This window comes from Cloeon dipterum, chromosome 3 (genome assembly GCF_949628265.1).
Source record: "Cloeon dipterum chromosome 3, ieCloDipt1.1, whole genome shotgun sequence".
Taxonomy (NCBI): domain Eukaryota; kingdom Metazoa; phylum Arthropoda; class Insecta; order Ephemeroptera; family Baetidae; genus Cloeon; species Cloeon dipterum.
In genome coordinates, this window is record NC_088788.1 from 13,445,205 (window position 1) to 13,470,399 (window position 25,195).

General features: G+C 40.6%; 1 protein-coding gene across 1 annotated transcript; it reads left to right on the forward strand.

Moving 5' to 3' along the window:
- Positions 1 to 634: 634 nt before the first annotated feature.
- On the forward strand, positions 635 to 24,973 carry spz3 (Spaetzle domain-containing protein 3). Its single transcript, XM_065483600.1, has 5 exons — positions 635 to 1,281; positions 21,056 to 21,180; positions 23,423 to 23,737; positions 24,180 to 24,305; positions 24,363 to 24,973. The coding sequence occupies exons 1-5, from the start codon at positions 724 to 726 to the stop codon at positions 24,529 to 24,531; spliced, it is 1,293 nt and encodes a 430-aa protein (XP_065339672.1). The 5' UTR covers positions 635 to 723; the 3' UTR covers positions 24,532 to 24,973.
- Positions 24,974 to 25,195: the final 222 nt, after the last annotated feature.

The window sequence follows — 25,195 nt, forward strand, 5'->3', positions numbered from 1 at the left end:
TGAGCATGAGCGTAAGAGTTTTAATAGGCTAAACTCGTTGGTTCGGTTTGAAACCTGCTAGCATTAAAGTCACCTTAGAACGAAAAATATTGCTATGTATGAACATAAAAACGTGCTCAGCTGTTTGCTGAAATGAATATGGTCCCATTTTGCCTGCAAGAAGAAAGTAGCTTTTGTGCTGTTAATCAGGAATGCAAATGAGCGGAAAGGACCTTGCGGAAATTTAAATATAAATAAATTTGTATTTAAATCTGATTTTTGTCACAGAATGCATAAAGCTTAACATTTTTTTTTCAGAAAAATAGGTTTAAAAGGGTAAACACTAAAAATCATGTCAAAATCGTGATTTAATTATCACTTAGGAGCATTATTCTTTCTTCGACTGGTACGTCGATTATCACCCTTAGCGAATATGTAATATTAGGGCTTGGAATGAGCCATATATTTATAATGGAGGCAGCGAGCGGAAGCCGTTCCTAGGTGAAGTGACCTCACTGCGCGGAGCAGTGACCCAGTCACCCCCGAGGACCACTCTCACTCTCGGCGGCGAGCGAGCTGTCGGCAGTGGCCAGGCCGGCCCCCTTCCCTGCCCCCACCTCGCGTGGTGGCCGAGAGCCAGGCGTGCTTCCTTTCTCTGCCTGCTGCTACTCGTCTGGCAGGCGTGCAGGTGATCGCACCTGATCGCTCCTCAGCATCCGCGCGCGCGGCCACCACAGGCCCCCGATGTCGCTCGTTAACTTCAGCCTGCCCTTCGGGGCCGCCCCGCCGGCCTACGCGGCTGCCGCCTCCGAGCCCTTCTTCAACCTGCAGCCACCCCCGGCCGCGCGGCCCACCCCCGCCGAGATCAACGCCCTGTACCAGCACGCGAACTTGCGACCCCCGCGCCGTTCTCAGCCGCAGCAGCAGGGCCCGTATCTGCCCCCGAAACGCAGCCGGCAGCCACAGCCACAGCCGCAGCAGCCCCCTGCCCCCAAGTCGAGCGGCTCGTCTGCGGGGCGAAGGGCAAAACCGGCCCCGCCGCGCTCCCCGCCGCAGTTCACGCAGGTCAAGGCTAGCGGTGGCGGCAGCAGCAGCAGCAGCGGGGGTGGAAAGCCGACGCACACCATCCACGCGGTCATCGACTACGACGACTACGATGAGGTGCTCACCTCCGACCTGCCAAACCACGGCAATGGCGTCACCCCCATCGAAGGGCCGATTTCGCTCAAGAACGGCAGCGTCCCCGTCGTGCCACTCTACTCCTACCCTCTACTCAGAAACGGCTCCTTCGTTCAAATCCCGGTGAGTACTACATTCCCGTAAAATAATTTACAGCCCCTAAAATCCTGCCAGATTTTGTGCACATTTGTCTACTAACAAGAAAAATTTGTTTAAAAAACGTAGATTTATTAAAACCTTAGGTCCAGCCACTCCCAAAGAACTATTGGCTGGTCATCAGCTGCAAGGGGCAGCACTTTTTATTGTTAGTTACACCGTTATGCAATTCACATAAACAGAAAAGTTAATAATGCGTTAAGGATATTAGTCTCCGTTTATTAGCCACTTTTTGGTGTTTTTTTTTCAATCTCACCAAAAAAATTCAGATATCCTGATGACATATTTTTATGTATCATTGGTCCAACAAATGGGGGTTGTATTTTACTAATGAGCTATACAAGACAAAATTGAATGAATATTAAATGTACCTCGTTGAAGTATTAAAATGTAAGTTGAACAGACGATATTTTGCGAGCTATTTTGAATCTAATAAAAAACACAGAATTGCTAATGTAAATCAAAAGACAATTTAATAATCGGACGAGATGGCATGGTGTTTTTGTTTACGTGTGAGATATCATAACGACCTAGATGAGCGAGAACGTGTTCTCTCGCCTGACGAGTTGTGTGATTACAAGTTCCTCACATAGCTATCAGTGCCCTAATCAAGATCAACTTGTGACTCGAGCGAGTATTAATAAATTATAATTGCACGTTGGGGAATGTTAATGGCTGCAATTTCTAATAATGGCCAGAAGGCGCGCGCGGCCATTGGCTATTAATAATATTTTTAATGAAGTATCTCACACACAGCCGTCCGAGCCGAAACATTTTGCGACCTGCGCCTTGCTATATTAGCCCTGACAAGTAATTAATTTGGCAATGGAGTTCAGTTGCGACGTGCATGTCGGCAAAATCGAGCGTAATTTAATCAGTATTCAAGGAGGTTTGGTGATTCCGCTTGTCAGATCACGTACAATCCAAAATTGGATCGCTCAAATCTTGATACTTACGTAATTTGCTTTTACGATCGCAGGTAGCACTGATTTACGACGCTGAATTTTTGACGAAAAATGCGGGTAAATGGCTCTGTTTATGGGAGCTTTGATCCTGTCCTCGCACAAATGTCATGTGAAAGTTGAGAACATTGAACAGTATTTTCATTCTCTAAGGGTATTACTAATAAATTGAGCTCAAAGAGAAAAATATTATTTAAATTTTAATAATATGAACATTGTTTTAAATAACCAAATCTGATATAAGAACCGAGAATCGAAATAATTGATGAATTTCAGGCAGTAGTACGCAGATTTCACCAGCTTAGCTATCAGTTTTGTTAAACTAAAAAAAATATAGCGACACTTCCTTTGTCTATATAAGGCTTGATTTTATTTATGATATTCTAAGTTGGATATAAAATTAACTACTTATAAAAAACGCACGCCGAAATTGTCTGCGTCAGAGAGTATAAAGAGGACTGAAATAAAACGCGATGTACAATTTTGAAAGGCTTGAATAAAAAATGAGCTCATGTCGGTGTGTGTAGGTAAATACGTGTGTGCGACTTTTAATGAGCAACATATGGCCTCTTAAGCGTGTAGCACCTTTTAACGAGCGTAATTGCCGGCAAGATTTATCCTCCCCGCGAAATTCCGACACCGCAGTGAGCATAAAAGCGCTGAGACACCGAAGCAATCAACCTGCCTTGCTGATCGTTCAAGAACAAACACGACTTTGTTCCTGGCTCTCGTTGTGCCGACGGACGGAAACTCACGGCCGACGAATTTCGCACGCGGCCCGAATAGACAAAACGCAAATTACACAAATTGAGCGGCTTAATTCAAAAGGATGTGTCAAAAAATTCTTGGCGAGGGCGTCGCTTATTTTCATTGTGCGCGCGCGGCAGCATCTCTGCAGCACCTTGACTTTTCATTGTTACTGAATTCATTTCTCGGGCCCGAGACCTTGGCCGCTGCTCTGATTCAACAATCGCGACCGCTGCATTGTTGCTTCCCTCAACAACAGGTGTGGCCCGTTTGGAAAAGGCACGCAAGGGAAATCGATCGAGACGTACGTAGTGTGATATGGATTGAAAGAATTGCAGAATTAATGGATGACTTGCAGGAGATAATTTATCTCGGTTACCTTTTTACCTCGTGAACATTCCTTTGGCCGGAGAATTACATATGGCTAACATCAAGTGAATGTTCAATAATGTAGTCTAAGGAGGGGAAAAATAGCACATTTTTTATTAAATTTTAACCGCAAATCCTACCTTTATAACAAAAATAGCTCGAACAGATTTTCCACTTAAGAAAGGAGTCAACAAAAAGCAAACTAAATTGCCAGGAGGAAAATAAAAACTAAGAAATCACAAAAATAAATTTGAGAGTCCTAAATTATTTTACTTAGTCGACGCTGCATTTCACGAGAAGTGACTGTCAAGGAAACGAGGTGTATCTGAAATTTTGAAGGATACGCGGTGCAAGTCTCAGGGTCCTTTTCAAATTTGGCCCGACAATCGCACGACCGCGAATCCGGCAATATAATATTCTAATTAGGCCTGGAGCGTGCGTTTCTGTGCTGCATGCAAATCTCCAAGCCAGCATGTTTATCGCTTTCTTCGGTCTCAATGACAAATTGGTCCATTTACGATTAGCAACCCGCTCTTCGTGCCGCCGTTGTAAAATATAATACAGTGCAATGCACCCCCGCGGGGGAAACGTCATGTCAGTCGAATAATTCCCACGATTGTGGCCAAAGTTGAAGGTTAGATGAGTTCCGTGTTTCATTGAAAATATCAAAAACAAAACTAAATGCTGAGGTCGCAAAGATCCGATTTGTTACACGAAAACTTCAGGTCAAATTTTAACAATTGACACTGACTTTTTACTTGGAAAATATTTTGTGTTTCTAAAAAGCTGCAATAATAGATGTTTTCCAAGGTTTTGATTTATTTTGCTACACCATGACACATATTTTGTAAAAATGTATCGACTTGATAACAAATTAAAATGAATATATATTTACTGCGAGTAAATCTCTCAACATTGATGTACAAAACAAACTACTTGAAAGCAAAATAAAACGACGCAATACTGCCTGGAATATGATTGAATTTATGAGCGACACGCACGGCAACGTATCACGTAATAGTCTTGAGCACTAATGCACCCTAATGCGCGCTTGACACGAATAAATCTCGGCTGGGTTCATTTCGCAACCGCATTGTAGGCATGCCGTCGCTCGTTTTTATGCTTCGCCACACACATAACGGCTAATTGCAAATAATGCAGAGCATTATTCAACCGATTCGAGCTCATAAATTAGTTTTGTGTCGTTTTATGGATTAAATAACGACCAAGGAAATGACTTGAAATCTTGTTAACAAGGACGTTAAACCACTGAATGGATTGCAAGAGACGTGAAATGTTTGCATATATATTGAAGGATTATTCACGAGCTGTGGACAAATTCTATTTCGTTAAAAAACAAACATTTTTCGAATAATCACAGGCTAACTGATATATGAAAGTAGTTTATTCCGCAGTTGATATAATCGATATAATAGAAAGTGAATCAATGGAAATTGCACAGGAAGTCCAAAATCTCCGCCGACTGGATGATCTACACGTTATAATTTGCTCAGCAACAACAAACAAGCCAAACGATTGCAGCGGGAGTGTCCACAATGAAAGATTTCGCCTCGGGTCGGTACTTTTGGTCAATTTGCCACCTTTTACCACTCAATAATAATGATTTTATGGACTCTCCGCTAAATGAGGTGAAATCTGCCGTGAAGCACACGCACCTGCCTGCCGCTCTTTTCGAAATGCAAACAACGCTCTCAGCGCGGGGCAAATCAGACGGATGCGCGCGGATAGTAATTGGCCGTCCACGTCGAGTTGGGAAATTTACGGCTCATGCTTATCTAACGACCAATTTGGCGTCTAAACACTCAGAAAATGAAGTTGTCAAAAGAGATCCCGCCGCTCACCTTGGATTGGCCGTGAGCACGAGAAAATCGCACTTTTCGGAATATTTTGGCAGCCGATCCGCATGTTTGCAGATTCAGGCGGCGTGTTAATATAATCAAAACCGCGCGCATGACTCACGTGGAAAATAAGAAGTGCGTCTTAGATACACGTGTGTGCATGTGACTCACTGCATTATGTGAGCAAAATTATGTCACTACTTGGTGAATCCTCGCGGATTTTCAATTTGGCATTGATATGTGAGCCGGTCCCCTCCCAGAAGGGCGGCGTGTGTCACTAACACGGTTCACGTAGAGTATTATTAGGCCATATTTTTACTTCTTTAATAGTTCAGACATCCTTAAAACGATGTTTTTTCTTTTAGAAAAATCTGCAGCGTCGGAAATGATAGCATCCCTATCTTAACAAAGAGCGAGGTATTTTTGGAAACACGTTATATTAAAATATAGAGATTACAATTCTGTTGAATATGAAATTGAACATAAACAATTTTTGCAGATTTGATTATAGTAGAGGCGTCAGAGTTCTTTGTTAAAGGAGCTCGTTTAATTTATTTATTTTTCCCCTCGAAAAGCCTCTACAGAATATTAATTACTAAATTTGCAACTGAAAACCTTATTCGGAAATTTCAAAATGAGGACAATATTTATCCTATGAACCAAAAGCACTTATGCTCGGATATTTATCGGTTACAAACGGTTTAAAACTGTTTTTAACTGGCTTTTACAGTTTTAGATGATTTTTAATAATTAATATGATTCAAACTCATTTGATGGAACCATAAAATAAAAATGTCGATCACAGCCCTTTTCTTAATAATATAAAAATCGTGATGATTTTTCTGGCACTTCTGCGTAAGAGTAAAGAAGGAAATTCTCTCTTCGCACTAACCAGATAATCAGAATTTTGCTGAATAGAATAAAATTGAAATGTTCGATATAGAACAGAAATGAGTCAATATATATTTCACAAGTTTTGATGCATTAGATTTCTCAGCTTCAGATACGCATAATTCAATCATTCCATTCGCCAGAGAGAATAATGAAAGAGTTGGAAATCACCGCATAATACCCTGCGATAAATCACGCGTTGCACAGACATACACAAGACACGAGAGCGGGATGCACCGTTCTTTGCTTCGTTGCTTCCCACGCTGCAAAAATCGTCCGTTCGATTGTCCGGCAACTTTCTATAGCAGCGGTGGCAATAATCATTCAGGCCACAAATTCGATTTGCCGGCGCGCACACTTACGCAACCAATTTTGCGTAGATTTGTGTCTCTCTCCGCCTCACCTCGTTCGAGAGGCGCCGCGAGTTTAATGTTTTCTTTCTCACCGCGCCGGTGCCAATGCATTTGGAGTGTGCCAAGAGGTGGCTAATTTCTGGGAAATTGCCGCCTGTGTTTGTTTGTGTGTAATTTATTTACGCTAGAGAGATAATGATTATCGCGCGAGCGCCCCAACTTGGCATTCACGCTGGCAGACTTTTCGCTTTTGGCATCGATTGCAAGCAGACGCTCATTTGCATCGCTCGGCTGTGGTGGATTTAACCTCGTGTTCGAGCGGACAAATTGTCGACTGCCGCCGCCGCCGCTGCTGCTGCTGGCACTCGGCGCCGCGCGAGAGTGCTGGAAAAAGAAAGAGTTGCAGCGACGAGGGAAAAGTGTTAGCAACTGTCACTGATTGAATAATGAAACAGATGCAAAAGTCTGGAATATATGTGGATCTTTAAATCACGCAGTAAACACATTTCCGTTTCTCCCTCTCCCTCTCCTAAATGAAAGTGAATTCTTACAGGTCAAAATTTTAAATTGTTTGCCTTGTGACAATGCCATTTATTTGTCCTACAATGCTCTTCTGAAATTTTCAAAAGTATATGAACAAAAGCTAAACTAAAAATCCAGGATATCAGATTTTTCGGCTTGTCCGGCGTGACAATGTTTTTCTGTTTGATTTTTATATTTTTCGTCTCAATCAATCCGACGGGGAAATTCTAATCTTTTGACATTTCACCTCACTGGAAAAGCAATCATCCAATTTTTGAAAAATTCACCTGGCTTAATTTTATCATTTGATCCATTTACGGAGATCATTTTGATTATTTCAAGTTAAGCTAAAAATTAGTTACCTAAACATTTTCTAAACAATCGCAGCCTATGCGGGATTTCCGCAAAGAACAAAAACCAAGGCAAGCTCCCCACGTTTTGCCCTAAGGCGAGGTGACATCATGAGTTTAATAATTTCGTGATTCACACAAATTCCAGTGAGAATTAGATCAACTCAGCCTGAAGCAAAGGAAAATTGCTATGAGACGGGGATAACCAAAGTAGCCCTCCTTGAAGTAATAAAAGTTTCGCTGTGTGAGAGAGTGGTCATCTGCAGAAAAAGCTGGACAAAAAGAACTGTTGTTTCACAGCGACTCGAAAACGTCTCGTCATCGGAATTAATTTTCCCAATTTTCACTCTGAACCTTTGTTCAGACGCAGTCAAAAGGTCCGGGCCACAAAGACTTAATTAAAGTCAACTGACAGATCGGTTTGTTGCCCAAATGGCCCGAGGAGAGATTTGTCTGTCAGACTGACTTGATTGAACGCAAAAAATACCCTCATATTGTTTACTTGTCAGGGAAAATCAGGTTTCAGTGAGTGAAATTGAAGAGAGTTATAAAATGACGATTATCATCGTCGCATGCCAGCTCTGTTGGAGGTATGCACGCACTTGCTCCATGTCATGTGCGTCACTGACAAGTTAAATCACAACTCAATTATGTTAATTGCGGCAGATTCCGGGCAACATACTGACGAGGAAAGAGGATGGAAGACGGAAGTGTTGCAGCATTCTCGTGTTGTAACTTGTCGAGCGCATTAATCACACACCCGCCAGCTCCTTTTCAAACCTCCTTTGAGTAATGAGATTAAGACCTCATAACGACGTCCTTGCGCCGATTGAATAGTGCAGACGCAGACTGCCTGCTCTACTTGTCGGTGGAAATTAACGCTCTATCGGGACCAGGAATTCGCGAACGCTCAAACAATCAAGGCTAGCTGCATCGAATTCGGTGTGGGAGAGTCTCCGCCCAAAACGCACCACTTCGGAATTGGATACTGGGATTAGGTCACGCTCTTAACCTGCGGGTTAGAGCTGAATGGTGCAAATAAAGCTCAGGGGCCGGAGGAAATACGTTTGACGCATTTGCGATTTTATTTATTTTAAAAATTTGCACGAAAATCAATACTGAGAATTTGTAGGTCATAAGCAGAACCCTTTCACAAGGCAACACTTAATTTTTTGCAACCTTCTTATCAGAGTGACGTGGAGTCAGGACCCGACGTAACTCTGACAGGGGCAGCAAGTCGCTTTAACGAGAAAGTGTGTTTCAGACTGGCATAGCGCGATTCGCGCGGCTGCTCCACTTCCACGTCAATTTTCTTTGCCACACGTTATTATACAACAATATTGTGACACGGCACTCCCATTTATGCCATTTATAATTAACAATGATGTGTCAGGGCGGCACCTTGCTAAGTGCGTACATTCAATTTGGTCTGGTGTGGGTGGCCACGAGCGACGAGCAACGAGCAGGTGCAGGCTAGCCAAATAGTAGGATGAACACTTGACTGTCTGTTTGCATGTCTAGCCGGCCCACACATCCCTCCGAGTTTGCAGCGAAATCTGAGACGTGACTTTGCACAATTAGAAGGAACTAACAATCTCCAGTCAAGATCGTTAGTTATTTTTAAACTTTATTTGATTAGCGAAATTACGAATTCTTTGAAATAGTAATTGAATTTGTCAGCATTTGAATCCCTGTGAATGTACCACAGTCCAACTAATTATGATTCAATTCGTTTACTTGCCATGGGTTATATTTTGTTATTTTCTCCTGAAAATTGAATGATCCTTGCGAGTGTTCGCCACATAAAAACACTAGTCGCGACACACTTAAATCTCTATCTGTGAATGGTTTGCAGAATACGACTTGCCTTAGGTCAGTTCGCGTGCCAGAAATATGCATGACCAATTTGACAGCGGCTACGAGTGTGAGTAATGACTGATGCATCTAATTGTACGCGCACTGCCGGCTTGTGGGAACAGTCGCGAGAAGTTACTTGCCAAGAGAAGCCCGTTTCCCCAGTCAGACAGTGAAATATTATTTGACCAGCGGCCAACTGCTCGGTTTGATTCGCATATTTATGTATGAAAAAAAAGCACGGAATTCATTATTTGCACCACGCCATTCATAGTCGTGGAGAAGAAAGTTGTCACATTAACATTTTGGATGCAAATACTTGAGTGTAACAAAATCTTATTCAGATAGAACATTTTAACAACGAACAGTTTCATTTGCAGATTTTCTACGAGAGGCAAAGCTTTTAGCAAAAAGACCTTGCCGAAAATTCTATCTTGCGCAAGGAATTTCTCAATTTGCCGCCAAATACGAGCACAAGCAGTTTATGAGGCGCAACGCGCATTCGGCCTCAAGATTTATTATTGAATTACTGATTAAACTGAGGAGTAATTAATCGCTTGTGTTAAAAGCTCGGTGTGGAATCGCAATCAATTAGAAAGTAGATCACTAGTTAAGCCTCATAAAATTTAATTGACTCTGAGCACGGATTTCAGAATTTTCCTATTAACGAAACCAAAATTTTCATTTTCTCTAATACCTGTCTGGCTTCAAATTGTTGAAGCTATCAAGTATTGAGTAATGTGATTGAACGACATAAATTCAAATTCCTTTGTACCTATTTCTATCATTTTAAAATGAAATCGTTCATGCGCTGTGGATGATATTATTGAGTACACTGGGAGCGTAGATAAATTTAAAGCCAACTCTTGAAACCAAAAACACTATAATCAAGCTGTTCTAAAAAATTATTTGGAAGTAAGATCGGTCGTAGCAAAAACTACACTGTAAATCAATGAGCATAGGCAGCAGCTTAAACTGCTGGACCAGCTCGAAGGCAAAGCGCAGCACAAAGATGCTCATTTCAAAAGCTGCTAATCATGCTTACAAATTTAACTTCCGCTTTTCCTGTCCGTGCAGCGGCAGCTAACAAGAGACTCAACCTTTCGGGTCGGTCGCGGTCCACGTTTGTGTGTGTCGAGCAGTCGGTCGGTCGGCGCTAAAAGCTTATGAAATATGATTTGATTGTGTGGCGCGGCTAGTAGCCAAATAAATGAGTCGTGCTGTTGCAAGGCCGCCTTCCGAAGGTCCGGCTTTTTGCTCTTTTCCTCTCGTGTGCTCGCACCGGCTCTCTCTCTCTCTCTCTCTCTCTCTCTCTCTCTCTCTCTCTCTCTCTCTCTCTCTCGCCACCCCCAAAAGTTAATTAAAAGTGTAGCTAGCAGCAGCATATCTTGTTGCCCGTTCTTAATTAAAATTAGATAATTACGCCAGCCGAGGAGAAATTAATGCTCTTCTGTGACTCCGGGATTAGCTGCCAATTTTATCGCCCGGACCCAGTTGATTGAATTTATGTGCGGTGAAAAATAATTGCTCTCAGGGTAACCGGTTCCTGATTACACGGAACTTGCCAAAATTGTTCTGAAATTGCTCAGCAGATTGGCCAAATTTGAGTTTAAGCGCACGTGCTGTGACTAATAGTTGAGTGAGTAATTATTTTCCATCTTAATTTGGCATGAGATGGTTCTAAAAAATTTCGTCCACTGCAACGCCTATAATTGCAGGATGTTCCACGAAACAATCTAAAAAGAGTTTATGTATTCAGGGTTGGGGCCGGGATTTTATATCATCAAGAGAACTCGAGACAATTTTGGTAGGCGTGCAGAGTCAAATCCAGAAGCTGAGAGATCCGGGAAAAATCGCTAAAACCGTGAAGCGGGCCATTATTAGAGGGACGAACAGTAAATCTTGAGCTCTCGACATTCAGCAGCAGTCCAATTCAAGGAGCTGTGAAACTGACCGAATGCCAGAGAGTGACATTTTACGACCCGATAAATATTCCTCTCCGTCTTCTCATTTTCTTATTTAATTTGGGCGGGCCATTTAAATTGGTGCGGTAGAAGGAAACACCGACGACATCGAGGCGCCGCTGCGGAGTCCCGGCTCCCTGCTGCATATTACGAAAGGAAAATTTCCGCGTGCAAAAAAGCTGGTAATGAACTTGGGAGCACCATATTGCGAATTTCACCTTGTTTTTGAAGGTGAATAAAGAGACTGTGCCGTGGTCAAGGAGCCGCCGCACTCCTGCCATGAAAACGAGACCTATTTTGTGTACGGGCAACAATGACTTTTGACGTTTCAAACTTTAATAATTGTCTCTTGAGTGCAGAGGAGTGGATAATTTGGCTGTTATAAAAGCGGCGTTTAATAAGTTCCCAACTAGATCGTTTAGGCAATGAAAAGCAGTGGTTTCGTAATGTAATTCAGAATTCACAAAATAATGCCACCTTGTTCACAAGAAATGTAACAAAAAGTGTTTCAAATAATACAGGAAATTTCTTAAAGAAAAAACATTCGCTTGTGTAAGTTCCTTTTTTCGAAGTAATGGAGAGTTATAAGCGACATGCACTGGAATTTCATGAAATTGCACGTTGGCATTTAAGAAAAATATGTAAATTCACTTAGACTACGGGAGGAGGCTGGTGAATAAAAGAGCGAGCAGCGGGAACCCTAAAGTGCTGTTTTATTTCACATCACGAATAGTGTGCGATGTTTATCTTGGAAATGAAACAAGCCTGCATTCTTTTTATTGTTTTCAGCGGCTTTCGCGGCCGGTACAGCGCCAGGGTGGATGAGGAATTCAGATTTAAAAAACACGCTCTCCATAAAAGTCTTTTATTCAAAATGACCGAGGCAAAAGCGTGCGTCTGCGGCGAGCTTATAATAAAAAAATTGGCGGAAACCTGCGTTGCACGATAAATTTTGAAACATTGCAATTTCGACCTTTCGCATCGTTCAGAGCCGTTCAAGTGGAACTCTGGAATTCCCGCTCTGTCGTGTGCAAAGCTGCTAAAAATAAGTATGAAGAGGACCGCAACACAAAATTTCACACCTGATTCTTGGAAGAGAGAGGGAAAATAAAATCAGACAGGCGGGCGAAATTTCTATGTCCATGCAGCAGATTGGAATAGAATTTCCCGCATCCGGATCATTGATCGACGAGCTCCGGTGTGGTTGACATTTTGCTCCGTTCTTTTTGCGAACACTTTGAAAGCGGCCTTCAAAGGTCTTATCACACAACACGTATATATGGAAGGCTCCGTTCTATGCATTCTGGATATACTAATTGTAAAAATATTTCGCACGGATAAGCTATACGATTATTTGAATCAAATTGCCAGCAAAAATGAGTTAATAATTGCTCAAAAATTCGATTTGAGAACGTGTTATAAAAAGATAGATTTATCATAGAAATCATACTAGACCTAGATTTGCGAGGATTTTTGCTTCAAAACATGTTCGCTAATACATATATCTAACTTTTTTGAGAAGAAACTCCGTGCATAGAACATCTCTATTTCATTAGTGCCGCGCGGCAGAGGAAAAAGAAAAGACTTCGTTGAGTTGAACTTTCAATTGTTATTTGATCGCAATGAAAGTTCAATTAATCTTTCCCAGCATCACGCGCGTGTTGTTTTATGAACATACGTGCTTACATTAAACGTACTTTGAATACGAACAATCATTACCCGCGGTGTGCACTATTTGTTCGCGAGAGTATGTAAGGAAAAGGGGCTCACGGCGATTGCTGGATGCACGTTACAAGAGCAGCGCGCTAATTGATTACTCTTGAACTGACCCTTGAGCTACCAGCTAATTAATTCGCCGCGTGCGTGCTGCGCACGTTGCTTTCTGTACCTGTAGCGAGAAACCGAGGCTGATTGGTGCTCGTAATATGCCATTACACTGCCTCAATCGAAACAATTTAACCTGGTTTCTTGCATTGACTCGCAATTTTTCCTTCCTTTGTACAACCGAGACCTCAACATGACGTAATTTCACTCTACTTTCTGTTGACGGCTTGAATGAAATTCCATGCCTGAGAAACAACAGCTCGAATTTTTAAAGCATGCGAATGTCTTATAAGATTAGCTTCAAAAAGAGAACCCAGCAGAAGAGAAGGAATTTTAAAATCATATTTAATTTAATTTTAGTTATATAGATACGTACATTTAGAAAGACCATTCGGAATCCCTTCACAAATACAGGTTACTTCGTCTGTTGAAATGTTGCAATTACATCTAGATTCATATCTAACACACATTTCCAGTGGAAGAGAATAGCGAAAGAAAATATATATCAGAGGGAACGACCATTTAAAATAAAAGCTATGTTGTGTGAGTTAGAGAACACGTACGATAATACCCTGCGACGACTTTCTTCTTGCCATCTGGAGGTTTGCCAACGCTGATGAAAACGCATACTGCAAAAGTAACTGAGAGTCTCCAAATAAAACGTCCAAATATATTAGTTTCTTACTTTTTGTAGCATTCCATAGCCGCAGAGGGAATTCTAAGAGAGCAAGTTTAGAGATTGCGAATTTCTCAAATTACGCTCCATGATATGTACGCTCTAATTTTTTACAAGAGATTTGAAGATTTCAAGAAGCTTCTCAAGAAGCAACCTACATGTTCTGCATTTTTCGGCATTTATTCAACTAAGATTTACTTGTAAAATTCTCTTCATAGAGAGCGATTGGACGTAACGATAAAATTGCCTGGATTAATGGATGATATAGAAAATTTAAAATATTATTTTCGTCTCTATAATAAGTGGGTACGTGATTTTTTTCGTTTCTTCAAAAACCAGTATCGCTTCAAGACTATAAATGCTAAAAGATGTCAAGTGATTTTGTTCTCTTTGCAAAGGGTCTCTCCGCGATAACATTGTTGTGTGGCAGATCGAGATGCCCGCTGGTGATAGCCATGGCCCGCATTGTGTTACACATCTCAGACCCTACATATTTTAAGATAGGCATGAGTGCGGCGCGAATGGTTTAGTTTAACTTTAATCGTTTCAAATGGTTGTTAAAATTGCACAAGGCATATTTTCATGAAAAATCATTCGGTTTGAAAGATAAATACCTGAAAAAATAAAAAAAATATATATTCATAAGGAAGCACATTTCACTTACTTTAAATTTTAAATTACCTTTCTCAGTTACATTATTTTAAGTTAAAGAAAAAGGCAAAACAATTTTTATGAACAATTGGGGTTTGAAATTTTGAAAAATGAAAAGAACATTGATATATTTAAACAAGAAGTTTTTTTACTAGTTTGATAAAAAATGTCTCCAATTTAACGTTTGTCAGGGAGTAAATTCCATCTTAAGATGCATCTTAGATTGATCTAGTTGTCAAGTACCCAAAGGAGTTTGTCTGAAAGCGCTCCTCTTTCATCGGCGCGTGTGTCAATTACTAGAAAGATGCGGATTTCAATTTCTGTGACCTTGATTTGTTTGTGCGGGGCGTGGTCGGGCCGAAAGGGCCGCTTTTTGCGCCGGATTCCTGCTGCTGCTGTTGCTGCTATGGCTGATAGGTGCCAGAATGGTATCAGAGAACAGATTTGTTTCTGCAGCAGGGTGCGGTCCGAGGATCACGACGCCTCGCTCTTTTTGTGCTCGCCATCATTGTCTCCCTGCTCGCCCGCTGCCAACCTGAGTGAGCAAACGAATCTTTCAGCTTTGTCATGCCTTCTTAATTATTTATCCTGCTGATCGCCGACGGCAATAATTATTGTTTCCAAGTAGTTCCAGACTGGCAAAGTGCATTTTTAAAAGTCAACTACAAGATGCCAGGAAACAAACTGGATCTTTGAATTTTATTTGCTCTTGCTAAACTTAAGTTTAGGGACTATTGCATTTTAAAGAAAACCATTCAAAAATTTATGAGTAAGAAAGCCTGATTCCCTCCAAGTCAAAGGGGGCTTCAGAAAAAACATCAGTGGTAGGATTTTGTTTTACTTTTGAGTCAAAATAGTCAGAATACTAGTCCGTAAACGATTCAACTAACAAACCTTCGCATCTATTTATTTTGCCAAACAGATTGCCAACCAAGGCTGCAATAACAATATATTTTTATGTGTATTATTCCCACTTCATTGTTAGAACTCACTTAGTCTCTCCTTGTCTATTTTCCCACATTCTGCAGCACCAAACGATATCTTCACTCTCACGACGGCGCAATTTTATGATTAAATAACACGACAAAAATGCACAATAATGAGCTGATCGTTTTATTATGCATGCAAAACCAGTCTCAGTCTGCGTTCTTGAGTGCCAGGCCGCGTTTAGTTGACCCATATTAGAATGCAAAGGCAAAATACTCGTAAGTTGAAGGTAAATACATGCGTGATTTTTATATGAAAATAAACTTCTAATTTCTTACTACAGAATAAAAAGAGGCCTCTCATAATAGTATTTCATTTAGAACGAATTAAGTGTAGCTATACTGGAAAGGTAACATATCATGTTATAATCATATTATCATGAAAACATACTCATTTCCTTGCATTGAGCAAGAAATAAATATAGAATGAAGATCAAGCTCAACTTTAAAAATATATTTGATTATTCGCACCTAACTCAAACCTTTTCCAGTATGACTAATTTTTAAACTTCATGAAGTAAGAAAATGAAATATTACAAAGCAGACCGATCGTGCAAGGGCGTGCGTGAATTGTGAAGCGCAGGTAGCACAAAAAAGTAAATTTCCGCACACCAGAGGGCGTATGGTTTCAAACGGCGCAGCACCTGCCGGTTAGTGCTCCAACCTTGTTTGGCCAGGGCGACCGAAACGAATTTTGAGCCGCGCGATTAGCACAGGTCAAGAAAAAAAATCAGAGATGACTTCAGCGCCATGAATAGCAGCAGACGAAATTGTTATCTACGCGTTTCGACCTCGAAACGATTGTAAAAATGAGGTAGCTGGCAAAAACGACGCCGCTGCTGGTCATCAATTTTTTTAACGCCTGCTCGTTTTTCTGTAACAAAAGATGATGTGAACGCCACCACTTTCCATTTCTCTTGACATTGGCCCAGATTGTGATGGATCTAGGCCGGCGGCAGTGCTTGATTTCTGGCGCCTTCCACTTGGCTACACTACTTGCAACATTTCGCGCAAGACGCATGTTCGAACACTTCCTACAGCTTTAAATGAGCGTTAACCAGTCCGACACTCTGGCAAAAAAATCACGTTGATCGTTTTATTTTGTAATATAATTTCATGATTGCAAAGAACTATAAAAATAGGTACGACTACAGAGGAGATAGCAAAAATTTAATACGTATGATGTCATTCGTCAAACTAGTGAGAATTTCAAAGGTAGCAACTACGTGCTACTTACACAGGTGTAAATTGAAGCAATCAATCTTACTGATCCGCCTCAGCCCATCATCAATCAATTTTATCGCATCTAATTCTGATTCCGGATTCAGTGTCGAAATTGGCTTCCAGAAAATTGGTCCGGTCAGTAAATCAAACGCACGTCTCTCGGGAATCCCTGTTGCAAAAATTATTCCGCGCGTTTTCTCGAGCGGCTGACGTCACCGGCGGGCGCAACAATGAACCATTGACGAGATGATGGCTCTCCAGGCACAAATGATCGATGACGTCAGCCGCCTTCGTCGTCCTTTCATTCATAAATCCGGCGGCAAGAAACTCGCTTCGAAAAAGGAAGGCTCGTTTGCCGATCATTATCGTTTCGCGTGCGGTGATTAATTAAATCAATCGCAAGGCACATTTTGCGGTAGCATTCATTGCTCTGACAAGAGACGGATCTCGTGTCAATCAACACCGGTTCGCAGCAGGATGCGGTCGTTTTTCTTCATTTGGGTATTTTAGAGCTTTATTTGAAGGCAAACTGGTTCTCGCTCCATGAGTCAAATATCCTCGGCAAAAATCAACCGATTTCGTCTGATTTTTTCCAATAATTATTTCTGGGTATCAAAAAGTGGTTCTGGCATATGCAACCTGTTGGGCATGGGTACAAAGCTGGTTGCATCCTCTTTGAAAAGCATAAGCAGCTGTATTTGCCCGATGAAAGATGTGAATTTAGCCAAAGTTATCGTAGACATGCTATAAGAAGAATCCTACATATTTTAAAACGGTTTGAAGACGAATGAGACCGACAATTTTTTAAGTTTTTAAGAATGTGAAAAATCAATAAAATGAATATTTCAATAGTTTGTTTCTGTTTTCAAACTTCTTTCTTGTTAGAAGAATATTTTTTATCATGATTTCTTCATTTGAACTGATCCTAAGTCATTTAATTAAATAACTCAAAAATATTTTCAATCAATTACTGCTAATTAGAAATATCGAAACATCACAGTGCTGTGATAGTTTAGTATTAACATGAACGCAATTAGAATCTTGAAATTCTCGGCATCTTCTTTCGCAAAGTGTGCTGATAAAAATTAAGTGTCAGTTGGAGAGCGTCGCAATTATCGATCGAGGTGTTTAATTAAGTTAATAGGGATGTGTGGATTTGCACGCAAAACGCTACAAACGCGCGCTATGTGTGTGTTTGGCGTGGTGCGGAGCGAGCGAGAGATGAGCAAGAGAGGGAAAGTGAGATGCTGCCTGCCGCAGGTAGCGGGGAAGGTCATCACTCCTCTCCGTCGGTCGGCTGCGGTTCCTACTAGTCGGCTGCCAGTCGCCTCTTCGTCCAGACACCCAAGCCGGCTTCCTCCTCGGCCCCCAAATGGCTGGACACTCGCCCCCTATCATTTTCAACGTGCTGGTGAGTTTCGACTTACTTCCGCCATGGCCCACAATGGAAAGTTCAACGCGCGGATGTGATAATCCCGATCGTTTGCCGCCAAGCACCGGTTTATCTTTTTTGTTGAGCTTGCGTGTTTCTTTGAGCTGGCCCGGGAAGCTTTTTTCCATGGCCAATTCGGTCTGGGCCTCCTGAAATTAATTATACCGTACATTGAAACCCAAAATAAGTTAAAAATAATTTTCCGTATTAGTTTATTTTGCTTCATCGAGAGGGGATTTTAAAATGAGAGCTTATTAACTGTGAAATGAATGAATGGAAATAACTTTTTACAGCGTTAAATACACAAAGAGAAAGTGCATTAAGACGTTTTATTTGATTTTGTTAAGTGCGTTAAATGATTCATGCTTAGAAAGATGACATAACCTTAGCCGTCAAGTGCGTATATGCTATTTTTTAATCTTTCAATGAGTTCTCACGTTTTAATACCTTGGTGTGTGGCGACAGTAATTTACTGGTTTAAGCACGCGAGAAAGTAAGGAGTTGCAAAGTGTTGTTGCTTCCTTGTTTTACTGCCAAATGTAATTTCTTCATAAATAACCAACCAGCTGATTAGCATATCGCTATATTCCGTATTAGAAAACTACGAATTGAACAGAGCAGTAGTCGTCATGCCAACAGGATCTCAATTTTGGCAGCTCAAACTTTGAACAAAGTGATTTATTTTGTTTAGCTTCTTGATAATGCGATCCTACCGTTTCTGAGCAAATCTAAATTAACACGACCAATTGGGAAACGATGATTTCGTTGTTTATTTACATAAAAGAAAGTTATTCGGCGGTTGGCAATTATTTATTGCACACGAAAATTTGTGCGGGTATTAAGTTGCCTGGTGATCACGAAATTCCAGATAATAACTCTGCAGCACAATTGTCTTTCTTGTAAAAAGGTTGTTAATTTTCCCCTCCTAAGAGCAATTGCTTGCCTGGAAAAATATATAAAGCATTCTGGCCAGACCGACAGGCAATTTTATCCTGTCCGATATAATTTATCTGGCGTTGTTATTCCCTGAGCCACCTGGGAGAGATATTAAAAAAAAAACATTCAACCGTCTGACAGCCAGACAGCCGGTTTTGCCTCACTTTTCACGAATTGTTTTATCACTTAGCCCGGGCAGTTTTCGCGCACCCATCGCAAATTCCTCGCCAAACATTCCATACACAGCAGACGACTTTAAAGTATTTTTTACTCTCACTCAGCCGGCCAAATACCTTAACAATGAAAAAAAAATGGAGACAAATTAATGGTATTAGAAACCCTGCACACGTGTTGAAAGCTTAATGAAATATCCTATTTTTTATTAGTTGCTCAATAACATTTACTTGCAGGCTATATATTTCATAATACATATTAATCAATCAAAATTTTGAAGATTGGGTTACTTTAAAAAAGTATGTCACATGTTTTCCACTTATAATGACAAAAATGGGGTTCAGTAATTTTATGGTCATATCAGCTTGTGTTGATCAATTATCTAGAAAAGTTAATGAGCTAAAATCTAAAATCTCTTGACTATATCGGTCGATTCGTCTCCTCAAATCAGGTCCGCGTAATTAAAATTGAACAAAATCTGGTTTCAAAATCCAATTTTAAAACAAATCCCATGTTAATCCCAAAAAGGTTTTCTGTATGGAACTCTTTTATATTTATGGAACTTTTCTTTATTTAATTTTTATTTTATTTCTGCTACAAATCATACAGTTTGAGACTAAAATAATTAAGTATTATAAAACACGACCGTATCACAAAAATTACAAATCATCGTCCATCAAATATTCAAAAATGTTTTATTTCTCTAGCTCATTCTTATGGTTTGTGGAAAGAAAAAAGAGGGATGAAAAATGGTTAAATTTATTTTAGAAGATGCTTCTTTGCGCCATAAAGACAACGGATTAAAATACCTTTTTATAAAATAGTAAAAAAAAACAAGCAGACTGATTTGAAAGATTAAAATCTCTTGTCTTAAAACGCCGGTGCCCAGAAATTGTGATAAGCAGCTTAGGGCAATAAAGACGCTCCTTCACTGGCGCCACAAAATTGTTTCTAACATAATGCTTATTCTATTAAAGAGGAAGGTTTTTGTGCGCGGCTGTCTCCGCCGTTGAGCGATGTGGCGCCAAGCAAAGAGCTCCGACGCAAAGTGCTGACTCAAATTTGCACAAGCACGTTCTCCCGCTCTCAGGCAGCTGACAGTCGGCCCCACACGCTTATGAAGCAAATTAAGTGCATCTCTGGTGCATTCTTTATTTGCATTCATAAATTATTTAAAATCCTTGGAATTGCACACGCGCGAACGGAGAAAATTAGAATAATTGTGTGCTCGCTCGCAATAAATGTAACGAGTCCATAAATATATCGCAGCATGCATAATTCATTTTTAATAACAATGATTTAGCTCGCCAGCCTTCGACGCATACACAAATTACAAACAACTCGCTGCAACTTAAGCGGAAACAATGAGTTTTAATTAATCTCAATGAGGCTGCCGCGGGAGCAAAAACAAAATTAATTAAATCAATATACGTGTTTACTTCCAAGGTTCATTCATTGGCTTTTGTTTGCGCCACAACTACTGATTTAAAAGGACTGGCAATTAGGAACTTGGTGTGTGTGCTAATTTATTCCGAGCGCCAGGGATTTATGAATGGTTTTGGAGAACGTAGGCAGCTGCCTCCGTGCGTGCAAACACCAGCACTATAATTTTGCATAATATTAAAACTTGCTCGGTCAGTTCTTCTATTTTTGGACCTCTGTTGAGACCAAATGGGCAATTCCAATTCAATGCATTCAGTTAACTCTTAAGTTTAGTTAAGCTGCTAAATTTCATTCGTCCTCTTTACTTCAAGGTGCATGAGAGTTTTCGTAAAGCTTTTACCTAATTCACCTCCAAGCATGTGTTGCAATATTTTAATTCAAATTTCTCTCTGTCTATTTTTTGTGATATATTAGGAAAATCTAAATGGATCTTGGTGGAGTATTGGTGTAACTCCTCCCTGGAATAAATATAAGCAATTTCGTGTGATTTTGAATGTTTCTCATGAGACGGAATGATGTTTCAGATTATGTGGACGGCTCTGTCGTTAGCATTGGGCCTCGAGATCCGCGGCGAGATTATCCGAGGAGTGCCCTGCATCAAAAGATACCACCAGCTCTTCTGTCCCTCAGCAGGCAACAGCTATCCAATGTGAGCATCATTATAAGACTGTGTGTTCAAATTGAAAGATCAGAGAAAAGCGTAGGCCTTGAGTCGCGCGGGACGCACCCCTGGCGTCCGCGAAAATAGAGCTCATTTTCCTTGTCGCAGCGGCTTCTCGCTATGACAAATCAGACACAGAAGAGATAAATAAATTCTAAGCTTAATTATTGTAAGTCGCTGAAGGCCGAGCTCACCTTGTACGTGATTTGTAAGGAGCTTGTGCACTTTGCGAAAATTCCAATTGTAAGACGCAGAATTCGATTCATAGGCAATAAATCTTGATGTTGATACATCCGTAAAAGTTCAATGGCACCAATTGTAAAAACATTCGTCGCGGATGTTTCATAAATTATCACTCTTCCTGAGTCCACCCTTTTTGTCCATTCGGGTGGAATATCTTGCCAGGGTGACGTCAATCTCTTTTTCTGGCCGCTTATTCGAATCCAAAAACATCGGCGACTCCCTTTTTATTATCCATTCGTGAGCATGGCAGCAAATTTATGTGTATTTTCAACCATCCTCTCGGTGTGAGTCAATCGCTTATTTATCGCTTTATTCACTCAAAGCACTTGCACTCGGGACACTTGCCCAGGGAATATTTGATCCTAGTTCCTTCTCGCAAGAATCCGGATAAAGAAAAAAGTCCGCTGATGTAATAAGATTAATTTTTAAGTTATGTTATTTTCTGCTCAAGTGACAGATTTTGGCAAGTTGTGAATCTTTCTGCATTTGAGTAGCCTTCGTGACATGAACTCGAAAGCTTATTATTTAACAATTTCAGCCTAACAAAATTAGGTTAAATAACATCTAAATATTAAGAGAAAAATTGCCCGGTAAAACTCAAAAGTATAATGGCACACTCATCCAAAATCTTGATTAAACGAAAACTCGGTTTAAATAACTTTTAATTTTTATGAAATCTTTCTAATTTCCAACATTAAATCCCAAAAGTATCATCATTAATAGCTATATGCGATAATCAAATTAAAACCTTTTCCGCTGTGATCTTAGTTTACACAGAAAAAATGTTTTCGCTATTAACTAAGCCGCAACATCCAAACATGTTCATTGTCAGCGAACGTCACATTTGTGTATGGCTTGGCCTGAAAATCCTGTTCTAATTTAGATGGAATTCGCTTGCTTTATAATGGTCCATTTCCTGAGAGTTAGACCTGCCGAGAAATCCAACACCTTACATCGTGTGGAGGCAAATTTTGGACCACATTTAAATAGTAGAGGCGCGTTAGTTAGTTTGGCAAGTGTTTCAAAGGCGCGGTAGACCTTGATGGAGCCACAAGGTTGGCCGGGTTGTCGCCCTGCCACTCTTCGAGCGCGGCACAGCCTCCACTTGTAAATGGGCTCCTAATGGGCACTCGCGCCGACTGGCTGAGAAAAAAGAAAGAGCCAAAATCATCTCTTGTAATAATCCGACGTCGAGTGCTTTACAGCCTGTGAGCATCAATTAAAACGCGGCTCCCAATTTATGGCTGTTGAGCTCGGACCGGCCAAAATTATACATGTGCTTTGCAAGCGAAAAGTTTGGTCGCTAAAAGAATATTTCTGGACTTGTTAAAAATAAAAATTAAATGCGAAATGTCAGTGACCGCCGGCGAAGCGAGTACGCTGCTACTCTGCATACATGCACTTCTCGTGCGCGATTAATTTCAGCCGCTGTCGTCTCCTCCACAGGCAAAAAATGCAAAGGTCAGAGGTCAGATTGGACGACTTTCTAGCTGCAGGAATGTCTCTTTATAGAACTGCATTCTGCATAAGAGATATGCAAAGAAGTAAAAAAATAATAAGTGCTCAGTTGCTGATTACCATTAGCTGCCTTTCTTTGTGCGATTCTCAAGTATAATATTTTCAAATCACGAATAATAAACAATATTGCTCAAAAGGCCGAAAAAAGAGCTGTGATTTGTTGTCCACGTCAACACGAGAGAAGTGAAAAAGTAAAAATCGGATCGAGAGGAACTGAAATAAGTTGATAATTTGAGTTAAAGTATAAAATTATTAAAAATACTTTGAGAACATATAACCATGAAAATGGTCAATTTAAGTGTCTTTGCTAATTTTAATTTTTACTCTACAAAACATTGCCAATATTTATAAAAATTCACGTGTCTAAAAACAATGAATAAATATTATTTTGTAATAATTTCATGAATTAAGCTTACAATTTTGTAAGTAATTTAAGTAAAATGGAATTAATCAAAATATTGTTTTCCAGTGATCGCATCGAACGGTTCATAGACGAAAACAAGGCGCTAATGAAACGAATGTACGGCGAGTTCTTGACGACGCCAGACTTCGGGCCACCATCGCAAAGTGGTCCAGGGCAAGAGGTCTTCAAATCCAAGGGGCGCACGAAAAGACAATCGCAAGGGAACAGTGGTGCAGGAGGACTACCACCACCCTCTCCAGGCGATTCGTACTTCGCCGCGCAGGCGCGGCAGTCGAGACAGTCATCGGCCTCCTCATCAGCCTCCTCGGGACCGAACGGACCTGGACCTTTCAGGACAAACCAGTCCAGCGAAAGTGGAAGGTAACTATTGCAGCAATGGTAAAATTATTACACATTTAAAAAAGCCAGCTTTTAAATTATAAATCTGGTTTTCTAGGTAGTTTAAAATTAAAACGTTTAATCCCCATCATTAGGTTTTCTTTTTAATGTCGGATCCAAATTCCGAAATGAAAATCGTTCTCAAAATAATATGAAGACACAAAAATGTTACCACAAACCAACATTATTGTATGGCATGAATTTTTAATAGAGTCGAACCAAGAATGAGTGTTGGCGGTCTATGGCCTTTTTTATTTTCTTTAATCTATTATTGCGATATACGCTCAATCTTTTTTTGACTTTATAAATGTGCAGTCAAAATTTGGGAACATTTTGAAATTTAATTTCCATTCTTTCGATTGCCACAGTTATACGAGCAGTTAAAAGTCGAATTTAGCATTAATCAATATATCATGCTTTGTAGGTTGGACTCCTGCGAGTCAAAGGTGGAGATCGTGACTCCGTACTGGGCTTCCAACAGTGCCGGCAAAATCAGAGCCATAGTCAACACCCAGCATTTTGAGCAGGCCATTCACCAAGAAGTGTGCTCGTAAGCCGTTAAGCACAGTGTGCTAAGTTGCACGATAAAATGCTTTCTTAATTGCAGGAAAGTGCAAACGAAACGCTGCTCCGGCGATTGCGGGTGTGAGCAGAAGTACAAATGGCACCGTCTGCTGGCTTACGACCCCGACAACGACTGCAAGGGCATCTTCATGGACTGGTTCCTGTTTCCCTCGTGCTGCGTCTGCCGGTGTGCACCTCTCGACGGAAAATAACGATGATTTGAAATGGGAAAATCAAAGAACAGAGAGCTGGACTGTTCTGAATCAGAAACAAAGTGCGTAAAGAGACTGGCAAGAGAAAAATAACTGTTTTTTGTGAAAATATGATTTTGACTCGGAGAACAAGTGAAACAAACGAGTGTGCCTGATTCGGGTCATAAGGTGAATGAGATTTAACGCTTCGATGCCGCCGATTTGTACATATTTATTTTAAATAAGGGTATAGTGTAAGATATAAACGAGCTTAATTGTACCTTAGAATAGCTGCGAGAAATTTGTTACACACGATATGCGTTTTTGAAAGTGCCTGGAGACTTTTAGAATGCACGATTTCTCGGCGGGCCAACTCTTAGATTTTTGCCGCAAACCTTGTTGGATGAATATTGATTGTAAAAAGGACAAAAATGAAGATGAATACTTTGAAAAAACGTATAAACGTGTTGTTTTATTGGTTTAATTACCACGTGTGCTGGTGTTCTCGTGCGATAGATGCGTAAAGGTTGGCGAGACTAAAAATAAGAAAAAATATCTGCAACAAAAAATGCGTGCCACTACCGCACGTTATTGCAACTAACCGATAATATAGTGATATTTAAACATTAAAAACGTAGTTGAGATGTAAACTAACTCAAATTTTGCACTGCGCATTTTAATTGAT

Coding starts and splice junctions, on each gene's coding strand:
- spz3 (XM_065483600.1), top strand. CDS start 724: ATGTCGCTCGTTAACTTCAGCCTGCCCTTCGGGGCCGCCCCGCCGGCC. Junction 1,282..21,055: donor GCTCCTTCGTTCAAATCCCG/GTGAGTACTACA, acceptor ATGATGTTTCAG/ATTATGTGGACGGCTCTGTC. Junction 21,181..23,422: donor GCAGGCAACAGCTATCCAAT/GTGAGCATCATT, acceptor ATTGTTTTCCAG/TGATCGCATCGAACGGTTCA.